At 40.0% G+C, this 12,163-nt stretch overlaps 1 protein-coding gene across 1 annotated transcript in view; it reads right to left on the bottom strand.

Annotated features, from left to right (window-relative positions):
- abcd3a (ATP-binding cassette, sub-family D (ALD), member 3a) overlaps window positions 1-12,163 on the bottom strand; it is a 101,994-nt gene that overhangs the window by 40,709 nt on the left and 49,122 nt on the right. Inside the window, exons 7-11 of the mRNA XM_068036827.1 lie at window positions 7,528-7,651; window positions 5,989-6,045; window positions 5,491-5,633; window positions 4,384-4,453; window positions 2,155-2,224 (exon numbers count right to left, since the gene is read on the bottom strand). Of these exons, the coding sequence (XP_067892928.1) occupies window positions 2,155-2,224; window positions 4,384-4,453; window positions 5,491-5,633; window positions 5,989-6,045; window positions 7,528-7,651 (464 nt within the window). The remainder of the gene's footprint in view (window positions 1-2,154; window positions 2,225-4,383; window positions 4,454-5,490; window positions 5,634-5,988; window positions 6,046-7,527; window positions 7,652-12,163) is intronic.

The following is a 12,163-nucleotide window of genomic DNA, read 5'->3' as shown; positions in this document are numbered from 1 at the left end:
TTGTCCTGGCCATTGACGTCAATTAGATTATATTTTAAATTTAAATTTTAAGTGAGCTGCACACGTAATGACAATACACTCAAGTTTCTTTGGTCTCTTATGTCTATCAAGTTCTCTGTCCAAACAAATCTTTGCTTACAAAATTAACCATGTCCCCAACTCTCGGATAGGAGTATCCTCCAATTGTGCTGTTCGAAACAACTTGCATTTATATACTGCCTTTAGCATAGCAAAATGTCCCAAAACTACATAGAGGCACTATAAAGCTAAATATGACACCAAGCCACATAAAGACAGAATGGGGCAGATGGTCAAAAGCTTGGTAAAAGAGTTAGGTTTTAAGGAATGTCATAAAGGAGGAAAGTGAGTTAGAGAGGCAGAGAGGTTTAGGAAGGGAATACAAGAGCTTAGGGCCTGGACAGCTGAATATACAACCACCAATGGTGGAGCAATTTAAACTGGGGTTGCTCAAGAAGCCAGAATTAGCGGAGCAGATACCTCAGAGGGTTGTAGGGCTGGGGCAAATTACAGAGATAGGGAGGGGCCAGGTCATGGAGGGATTTGAAAACGAGGATGAGAATGTTAAAATTGAGGCATTGCTTAACTGGGTGCCAGCGTAGGTCAGAGAGTACAGGGGTGATGAGTGAATGGCATTTGGTGCGAGTTAGGACACGGGTAGCAGAGTTTTCGATTACCTCAAGTTTATGGAGGGTAGAATGTGGGAGCTGGACAGGAATGTATTAGAATATTCAAGTCTGGTGGTGACAAAGGCATTAAAGAGGATTTCAGGAATAGAAGTGCTGAGGCAGAGGCAGAAACGAGTTATGTTACAGAGGTGAAAATAGGCAGTCTGAGTGACGGTGAAGATATTTGGTTGATAGATCATCTTGGAGCCAAACATAATACCAAGGTTGCAAACAGTCTGGTTCAGCCTCAGACAGTTGCCACGGAGAGGGATGGTGTCAGTGGCGAGGGAGTGGAGTTTTTGACAGAGAGCGAAGACAATGGCTTCAGTCTTCCCAATATTTAATTGGAGGGAATTTCTGCTCATCCAGTACTGAATGTCAGATAAGCATCTGACAATTTAGAGACAGTGCAGGGGCCGAGACAGGTGATAGTGAGGTAAAGCTGGGTGGCATCAGCGTACAAGTGGAAACTGATGTTATATTTCGGATGATGTTGCCAAGAGGCAGCATGTAGATGCGAAATAGGAGGGAGCCAAGATTAGATCCTTGGGGGATACCAGGGATAACTGTGTGGAAATGGGAAGAGAAGCCAATAATGGCAATTCAACTTTGCAAACGGATTCTGATAAGATTAGGAGGAAACTAAGGTGTAATTTGACATCAGCAAAATGAACACCGCTTTGGACACAATTTCAGGTGCAACTTCTGGGATGTGTCTGAGGCCCTTGATTATTTCTGTTCATTATGCAACAGCATACTGTATAGTGTTCATTTAACATGGCAGTTTGTGTACATTGGTTTGCCATTCAGTGATTTCCTAGTTCTGGATTACTTGCGTTGGCTAGAGAAGTAGAACCACAAACATAAGGTGTAAACAACATAATCAAAATAAACTGAGTGCCTACTGCATTCCAACTAATTTATTCACAAAACAGATTTTAGATTGGGATCCATTAAGTCTACCTCTACAGTATAAATCAATACAGAATAATACGATTTCCTGGTATAATGGCAGGTTGATCACTTGGCAAGACTTTCTGAATGTGTGCCAGCAGGCAGTTCCAATGAAAAGAGGACTAGCTGAATAAGTGGATCTAATTTTAAATGAATGAAAAGTAAATTTAAAACAAACCTTAGAAATCTTTACTCAAAAGGGCAAGAAGTATTTGGAATGTTCTGCCAGCTAAGGTAGTGGAGCAAAGATACTAGGGGAGCTTGAGATGCAATTTAATACTGGATAGGTGAATTGTATACCAGAGGGTCGACCCTGACTTTTCTCATCCTTGACTTTATGTTCTTAAATGTCTTTGAACAAAAATTCCGACATAGCCCTCAAAGCACATTGGCACAATAATTGAAAGTTAATAAAGTACAAGACGTTTTAAATTTTGATAAGCGTGCTTTTCTGCACCTGTAGAATGGTGATTATATTAAAATAAGACAATTTTTTGACAGTGTATATACTTACATTTGGCAATTATACTGTCCACAAATCCCATAGTGAAGCGGAAAACAATGAAATTGTGCAGGTGATCCACCTAATGAGAAAAAATATATAAAATTTGCTGTATTAATAAAATTAAAAGATGCAACGAGATCCCAGTGATAAGTTAGCACAGATGATAAAATACAGATAATCAAACTTGCAAATAAAATGAGATGGGTTAAAAGTAATTACAACAGTGTGAAACCTGCTAGAAACTCATGCAAATGGGCTAGTGTCTAGATGACTACACTTAAAACAGACATATCTTGGATTGGCCTTGCAAATTAAAGTATAACTACTGTGGTATATAAACACAAAAAAGAACACATACAACGCGAATGCCACTCAGTGTGAATAATGTATATGTGTCGGAAAAAATGAGTTTATATTGAATAAATGGGTTACTAGCCATTCTATGAAATCACAAAATTATGTTGTATTAAGTACAAATCACACAGAATGTGCTATACCACCAAAATAATTCTCACACATACTGCCTAACTCTCAAGCTTAGCATTATAGTAATAACGTGTTACACATGCAGCATCGGTATCAAAAATATAACGGTTATTTAGAACAGGTAATAGCTGTATAAATTATTGATGCCAGTACCCAAGTAGTTGCATATCACTTAATATGTACTTTTTTTACTCAAAAGGAAGTATTGCCACAATTAACACAGGCAAGGGCATACAGATTTATGATGTATAGCCCAGTTCATATTTCAGATAATTTCAAAAATAACTGTTAAAGAACTAAACTTAGAAATGTTTTCCCCAAGCCTACATTTTTTTTCTTATCATTTTAACTATTAAAAACATTCAGGATGATAAATAGGGATGAGAAACTTGTATAAAATGAGAGAAATGAAATACTGAAACTATTCCCACTGGAGGAGAGAAAGCTGAGAAGGTTTAATATAAACATTTAAAATCATGATCGTGTGAATAAGGATATAATAAATATTTTCTTTGGCTGGAGAGTCAATAATGATGGGTCATCAAGTTCAAATGGCCACTGGACAGAGGGGTCAAGTGAAATTTCTTATAGAGTTATTAAAGCATAGCTGCTTTGCCACAAGAAATGGTTGAGACAGAGACCACTACATCTCTTAAAATGAAAAGTAGATGAATATTTGAAGCAGAAGATATAGGGTTATTGCGAGTGGGCAGAACAGTGGGATTAGTTTTCGACTACAATAGCAAAAAGCCAACTAAAACATGATGGGCTGAATGCCTCCTTCTGTGTTGCACGCTTCCATGGTTATGAGGAGGTTGTTATGGACTAAATTACTTAATAGAGAAGGACAACATTTAACTGAGAACATAGAATGGCTCACTATAAACCTTTATCTCAACAACTGTGAAATATAAAATGATATGAAACATAAGAGAATCACTAGAAAGTGACATCAGACTATAGTGGTATATAATAAAAGCAAAATACTGCGGAGGCTGGAAATCTGAAATAAAAAGCAGAGTCACTGACCCGAAACGTTAACTCTGCTTCTCTTTCCACAGCTGCTGCCAGACCTGCTGAGTGGTTCCAGTATTTCTTGTTTTTATAGTGGTATATAACTGGGTTTGGTATTTATTTTAATGAGAAGTAGAACAATATCAAATTACTGCCCAATCTTTTTTAACATTCTTTCATGGGATGTGGGCATCGCTGGCTGGACAGCATTTGTTGCCCATCCCTAATGGCCCTTGAACTGAATGGCTTGATAGGCCATTTCAGACAATAGTTTAAGAGTCAATCACATTGCTGTGGGTCTGGAGACACATGTCGGCCAGACCAGGTAAGGACAGCAGATTTCCTTCCCAAAAGGACATTAATAAACAAGATGGGTTTTTATAACAAAAATTGAATTGAATTGAATTTATTAATTAATTGAATTTAAATTCCAAACAGCTGCTGTGGTGGGATTTGAACCAGTGTCCCCAGGGCATTAGCCTGGGCTTCTGGATTACTAGTCCAGTGACATTACCACTACACTACCATAGAACATACCTGCTATTTCAGCATGTAATTATAAATACAGTAATCTCTAAAAGGTCTGATTTTTCATTTAATTTTATCAGAGTTGGTCATGATATTTAGAATTCTCTCATCTCATGACTTACCACCATATGCAAGTCTAAAACTAACTTCATGAACTATTGAATCACAATTTTACCAAAGATTTGCACAGAATGAAGGAGGATTGCTTACCAGCCTTTTAAATGTAGTATGTATAGTCTGTTTCTCTCTAATGTTCCCATTGTAAAAGGCAATTTCTTCACTGTAAGAACACAAGTACCAATAGTTTATTCTGGTTCTTTATTTGTAACCTTACGCTTTGGCCTTGCCATTAATTCCCCCCTTTCAGGGAGGACAGGAGAAGGTTAAAAATGAAACAAAAATGGGAAACACGATCACAACTTGCTGCATATGCACCCGTTTTCATTTTTACAGCAGCAGGTTCTGTGTGTGAGTGTCATGCCCTGGAGAAGTGGAGCACTTCATTAACATATTTAAAATCAGGCTCCCACAGTGCAATTGGGAGTCTGATTTAAATTTTACAGTTGCTGTGCAGGTTTCCCAAGGTCAGGAAACTCAGCAGTGAAAGGGAAGTGGGAACTGTTAGCTCCACAAGACAAGTACCTTTTTCATCATTGCTTGTGGGCTGGGAGTAGCAGGTATGCTCCTCCAGCCCTTCAAGGAAACCTTCAGCCTCTCCTCAACCTACTGAACTATTTCCTCCCCTGCTGTGATCACCAACTTCCCCACTCCCCAAGACACTGGCCAGGTTGTCAATTTGGCTGGCTGGCAGGCAGGAAACAAAGGAAGGAAAATGATGAGGTCCTGCTGTTAAGTTCAGTAGGACCTTCATGTTCATGGCCTCAGAGTTCTTTGGTCGATTTCAGTTTCCACCATGCCTTTTCCACAAATATCAGATCCTTTATATTTAGCTTTAAGCATTTTCACACTTCAATCAAGCACTATATTAGTCACTAAGAGGCTGTCCCACAGAAAGCCGAAGAGTGTAGGCGTGGCCCCAGACTACCCGGATTTCAGATATGTCATTAAAAAGGCATAGCTAAAACTTTAAATGATAAAATAGCAAGCCAACACAGGCTACTCACATAAACTGCAAACCTTTTACAGTTGGGGAAAACTGAAAATAGGGGAGGGATGGTGGGGGGAAGCAGGAGGTTGTTGAGAAACATCACACATCCTTCCACTGAAAAGTTCCAATGCAACAGTTCCATTGATTACAATTAGAAGGTTTTTTTTTGCATTTTATAAAACCACTGATTTTACCAAATGCTTTCTCACCTATTTGTAATAAGACGTGAGTTGACGTATCTGTATTCGCCTTCATATCTTTGTTCCGACACTGTCATTTTACCAATTGGTCTTCTAAGTCGAGTCAGAAACAGACCTGAAACAATCAGGTAAGCCATCATGCTTGCAGGGCCCTAAAGAGAACGCAGTAATTGATATTAAAAATATATATACACTTTTCCATTTTTGCAGTATCAATATGACATATTCTCAAAATACACATATAACAAAAGGAGCAAAGATTTACAACCAAAACAAATTATCCAACTAGCTGCATTAATATTTCATTAAAATCCAAAGTATTTTATCATTTTTAGTTAATTCAGAGAGTATTATATACCAAGGAAATCTTTTGGTCGGACGTCTTCATAATTATGCCACCAGAAAGAATTGTTAGCAGAAAACTTCTCTCATGTATTTTCAAAGTTAAAAGAATCTCGTTCGTACCTTATCAGTTAAAATTAGCTCACTAATTTATTTACAACTCACCTGAGCACCTATTGCACTTGTTAATTTAAATATATACAGAAAGATGTCCAAAAGGGGCTGAAAAAGAAAAACACAAGTCATAAATTAGCTTATGAAGTGATGTGAAAAGAGTACAGTGAATCAACATTAAAATCACAATATTACTTATAAAATGTGTATATATTGCAATGCTGGAAATCTAAACCAAAAACAGAAGATCTTTCAAAAAAAAGACCAGTCAATGCCCGTGAATAGAACAAGCAAGTTTATGTTTTGTATGTAGATGCTTCTTCAGAATAGAGCATTATTTGTGGATCAGTTTTTTTTCTTAAAAATCTAGAGAAAATAATAAAATAATCTGCAATTTCTGGAATAAATTCAGAAACTTATGCAATGGAGATTATAAAACAACATATGGGCAGCAGAAATTTGGATGAGCAGATGATTAGGGAGGATGGAAAGTATTAGAATCGTCAAATCTGGAGATGTCAAAAAAGGTTTTGGCAGTACATGGGCTGGGGTAGCAACGGAGATGGGCAACATTATGGAGATAGAGTCTTGCACTTATATAGGCATTTCTTGTGTTGAAAAGGATATGGGCTCAGAACGTCAGGAAGATGAGATTGCCAACAGTCATGCTCAGTCCAAGACAGCTGCTGATACAGAGATAGAATAAGTGGCATGGGTATGGATTTAGTAGCAGACGACAAAAAGTATGGCTCCTGGGATTGGTGCCAGTAATGTTTAACCAGAGGAAACTGGAGCTTGTCCAAGATTGGATATTACACAGATCAGTCTGACAACACAACGGCAGTGCAGAAGTCAAGGGGGGGGTGGTGAGGCAGACCTGGAGGTCGTCAGCACACTCGTAAAAGCTGACCCCATGTCTGCATATATTGCCAAGAAGCAGCATGTAGATGAGAGAATACAGATCCCTGGGGACACCAGAGGTAACCGTATGGGGACAGGAAGAGAAGACATTGCTGGAGAAATTCTATGATCAGATAGGTAAAAACTGAGCTAAACGACGGCAGTCTCGTTGAGGTGCACAATGGAAGAAAGGTGTTGAAGGAGGGTCATGCCAAAGGCTGCACGGAGGTCGAGGAGGGATAAAGCAGCACAGGAGGACAATTGTAACCTTGGTTAGGGCCATTTTAGTGCTGTGAGATCTTAGTGTATACTTCATATAGGAAACTCCTACATAAAATATACACTAACAGTCAAGATTATTGTTTAAATGACAAAGAATGTCTAGAGGGGAGTATTTTCTGTTTGAAGCTCCTCCCCTTTATTAAAAGAAGAAAATAACATTCGTAGCTACTATTTTTGTTGATCTGTGAGCACAAAGGTGCTAAAGTAAACAGGACAGTGCAAGTCAGGATTTGGGCAATAGAGTTTCGGATGAGGTCAAGTTTACAGAGGGTGCAAGGTAGGATACCAATCACAAGAACATTGGAAAAGTCCATGTAATAGGATTATGTAATAGAATCATCTCATTTTAAGTTTGTAATTTGTGGTAACTCCTAGAGGAGGATAAAGGAAGTGATGTGCATTACTCACCTTGCTGAGGTTTGAATACAAGTCCACTACACTGTTGCAGAACTTCTCCACATCTTGTGTTAAAAGCTGGTCTGCATTTGCTATTCTGTTGTCAAGATTACCCATCTTATAATATGTATAACTTCTGTCAAAACAAAATCATATCCATTTAAGTGAAAAATTTCATGTAAATATTAATAAATAAAATTGGCTTAATACTGTAGTTTCTAGTAGTTGATTAAATTTTGTCAATTAAATAAACTGCACAACAGACTTTTGGACTCGACTGGTTTCTTTATAAGTGAGTGGCAAATGTAAATAGAATCAAAGATATGAATCTGAACAAAACAATTGGGCTAAAATTTACTCAGGGGTGGAGGTAGGGGGAATTGGGAGGTGAAGCAGGCAGCAAACTCTCTGACCCTCCGGAGTTCAAGGCCAGTGACATTTTAACTCTGGGGTCTCACTAAAAAGCCTCGATACAGACTTTGCCTGAGCCAGTGCGATGGCATCATCACTGGCAGGCAGGAGTTTAAATTGGTAGCTGCTGCCAAGGACCAACTCGTGCTCGTCCTGGCCCACAATAAATCTGTTGGAAAAAAAATTGAATTCACTTAACTAGGCTTCCAGTGGCCAAGATCAATGCTGTTGCCAGCTTATACTTGTGGGTTGGTGAATTTTACTTAAAAATGGTATGCACGTCCCAATGATATCACTGGGATGTGGCACTATCTTATAAATTCGTTTCCCCCCCACGCCCCCCCACCCCCCCCGGGTGCCATTCCCATTTCTGAACTCAGGCAAGTGTAAATGGGGAGGGGGTGGGGGGGTGCAAGAACATAGCGAAAATGTGGTGGTAAGCCCACTTTAATGATTTTAGAGCTCAATTCTCCACTCTTCAATCTAAGGTTTAATATCAAATACCTCACTTCCATATATTACATTCTTGCAAAGAGTGTTCAATATTATTTTAAATGTAGAAATCAATTCCACAATGTATCTTAATATGTAAAATGTGATTCTAGTGCTTTGACTCAAGTTCCTGCCGATCAAAGCAGGAACTGGAAGAGAATTGGAAGTTGGTGCCAGTTGTGTGCAGGGCACATAATTGTGCACATAAAAATAAAAAAAAATAGCTCCAAGGAGAGCTGAGATTGGTACTCATCCACCTTACACCTTAGTATAATTTTCATTATTTTACACTGCACTGATGCAAGGATAACCTGCTCTGCAGTTAGCTGCAGAAGATTTGTTCCCAATTTTAAATACAGGAACATTTGCTAGCTTCCAATCTCTGGAATTATTTCCATGCCCAATGAATCAAGTCAATACTGTAGCCAGTGCCCCATAAATTTCCTCCCTAGTCTCCAGCAGTAGACTAGGATGTGCACTATTTGGCTTGCCTGATTTTTTAGTCTTCAGTCCTTTAAACATGTCACTGATTTCAAAAGAATGCATATAATCAAACATTTGGTGACAACACAAAAGTAGGTTTGGCAAACACCAAAGGAGGTCTGTAAAAGAGGTCTGTAGAAGGATATAAATGGGTTAGAGATAAAATTTAATGCGGATGAACTTAAATTGGATTTTGCAAGAAAAAATAAGGAATGGGAGTTTAAATTCAATGGGAAAACACTAAATAGAATGAACCCGAGTCTGCAAGTTATTTAATTAAAGTGTGAGCGTAAATAGGCTTAGCCATAAAAGGCCAATGAAGTTTTAAGTTTTATAACCAGGGCATACTGTGCAACAGCAATGAGTTATTGATAAATTTATACAAGGTAATATTTGAGCCACAGTTGAGAGTACTATCTGCAGTTTTTGGCAACACATTACAAAATAGCCTTCATCGAGCTCCTGATACCAGCACCTCATTCGCAGCCAAGTACTGGGAAGATGGGTGACAGCAGTTACTAGGTCAGTGACTTCTTTTCCATCAGCTGCTTGCAACAGAGTGGCCTTCAGCCCATAAAAAGGCCATCTTACTTCAGTGTAATCCCTGCAGCAGGACCTCCAATCTAACAACATCAAAAGGGATCACAGTTGCCTATACTTCTCTGCTATGCCATTCTGAACAATGTTTCTGTTACCTTAACAACTTTTATGGCAAGTTGCAACTCTTCAGCCTACAAACTGCTTCCATACTTGATTTTCCACAAAGTGTTACAGGTCAACGTCTCTAGGCTTTTCTTGTAACTGTAGCTTATTCAAATAGGAGGGTGAGGGATGCAGAACACTCAGAGGCTATATTGCAAAATTCAGTATACGTTTCTGTTACGACCAGGTGAGAAAGGTGTCTTTTCAGTCTTCACCTGGTCCTATTTTAACAGGGTTTAATTTTAAACACACTGTGTTTTGAGCTCCCTATTTGGTGAATCCTTGTTCACAGCTTTTCAATTATAAGGCAAAGAAATGAGCATAAGCAAGCTTTCATAGGCTTAAAGAAGAGTGAAATTTATTGAACCTAATTAAACTTAAACACTAATTCGGTTAATGCCTGCGGATACATGCCACGCCCACGCTAGCATGGATACACGATACACACATGCAAATAGGGACAGAAAAGAGAAGAAAAAATGAAATGGAGAGGTTTGAGGCAGTCTCTAAAGGGTGTTTCTTGTTACTGTTTCTGTGTTTCCAGCTCGACGCAGAGTCCTTGATTGTAGACAGCTCTTACTTTTTGTTGGGGCCCAGTATTCTTCTTAAACCTTATTCACTGTAGGAGACTTTTCTCTCTTGGTGTTCATATGTCTTCAATGGTTTCCGATGCTGGTGAGAGTGAGATGAGAGAGGTGAACTACGTCTGTTTGTGTATTCAGCCATCTTAGCAGTTAACCTGGAATGCTAGCCTTTCTACCTTCAACGTCTGGTAATCAAAAGTCCATTGTGGATTAAATTGGAGCAGAGAACAGTCCCTTTGTCCTTTGAAGTACTATCTGTGGACATTCTAATGTCTCTCTCCAGCCAAAGGCTCCAATTGTTTTTGAAAGCATTTTAAAATCGATATTCATGTGGCGAAATTAATTTTCCTCATTCTTGGCAGGTGGGGGGCTTGCCTGCCACCTCCATACCCAGGGGAATGAAATGCGATTTAAAAAAAAGGCACATTTCATTGCAGAGTTTGAGAGAAATATAAGATACAGAAAGAAAAAACATGCAATTCTCTCATTCATTTCCATTCATTCACCAATCTTAAAGCTTATTAAAAATGGTATTTTCTGGGTACCAGGGCTGTTTTAACTTCCCCTTTTTTTCCTCAGGACAGTTAATAATGGGTGGGTCTATCTTAAACTCTCTGAGTCATGCAAAGACTTTTGACTTCAGAGGATGGGTGGTTCACTTTTCCTCTGACTGTGGGGGAGGAATCGTTGTTACTCTCCCCTTTGTTCCCTGGGACACTCCTACCTGCAGGTATTTGTGCAGACTTGACTGCACTCTCCTGTGACACTTTGACTAGGTGAGGCAGCACCCTCATGATTTCTGTTCCCCCCAGAGGTCTCTCTTTTCCTCTGCAGGTTCCTGAAAATGCTGTTAGCAACTCTGGTGGGGTGTTTCTAGAGTCTGCATTTACATAGGAGGTGGGGTCTAACTTTTCACATTTTTCGGGGTTGATTGACAGGACAGTAGGGGTTTTCATCCAGGATTCTTCCCGGAGTTCCTTTAACCTGCCCTTTGGATCACATTTTCCCTATCTCTTTCTAAACTTTTGCCAGCTGTGTGCCTGTCTGTCCCCTTTTGTTCTCGGCGGGGGTCCCTTCCAGTTCATCAGCCCTCTGCTCGAGGGTCCTCCTAACACCGGTACAGGACTTAGCGGTGCAGGTTTCACTGTAGGTTGGGGTTTCCCCTCAGCATGGCACATATGGCAACTCCTGCAGTACTCCACCACATCTTTGTGGAGTTTTGGCCAGTCAAACTGCTGTCTTATGCAGGCTTTGGTCATTCATATACCGACATGTACAGCCATTGTAGTCTCGTGGGCCCTTCTTAATATATCTCCCCAGTACCTCTGTGGCACCACTAACTGGTGAACTACTGTCCACTTCTAGCCCTCAGGTCTGTGAGGAGGATTCCATTTCCTCATCAGTACCTCATTCTTTAAATAGTAGCAGTCAAGGACTCCCTCTGCTTCACTTTCAGACAGGGCAGCCTGTGCTAACTCCTGCAATACTGGGTCGGCTCACTGGGCCTCACTTAGGGAGAATCCATTTAATTCATTCCCTGGGTTTCCAACTTTCCAAAGAAAGGCTCGGACAGGCAGACCTCATCGTCATCAACCTGCAGTGCCAATGCAGTCTCCTCTGGGGGAGCTGGTTTGATCATGGCCTGATCCATTATACATTCAGGGACTCTGCAGGGGACCGTCTCCTGCCACTGCCTTGTCTCTCTGAACTCCTGCGGTCTTTCTTTCACTACTGGGGGGCTACCACCTTCACCCCTGCCAGATCATTATCTAGGAGCAGGTCAACCCCGTTCACAGCAAATTAGGGACAATCCCTACAGTCACCGGTCCCAACCCCAGGTGCACCCGGTGTATACACTGCCCTCCAATACCATTCACCACTATTTTGGTGTTCACGGCACTCTCTGGGGGAAAGGTCAGGCCTTTTCCCAATAAAAGGGATCTAGTCGACCCTGTGTCCCTGAGAATCACTATGGG

The sequence above is a fragment of the Heterodontus francisci genome, chromosome 8, assembly GCF_036365525.1.
Source record: "Heterodontus francisci isolate sHetFra1 chromosome 8, sHetFra1.hap1, whole genome shotgun sequence".
NCBI lineage: Eukaryota > Metazoa > Chordata > Chondrichthyes > Heterodontiformes > Heterodontidae > Heterodontus > Heterodontus francisci.
The sequence above is the reverse complement of the archived record's forward strand: the minus strand, read 5'-3'. Positions and strand labels throughout refer to the sequence as shown.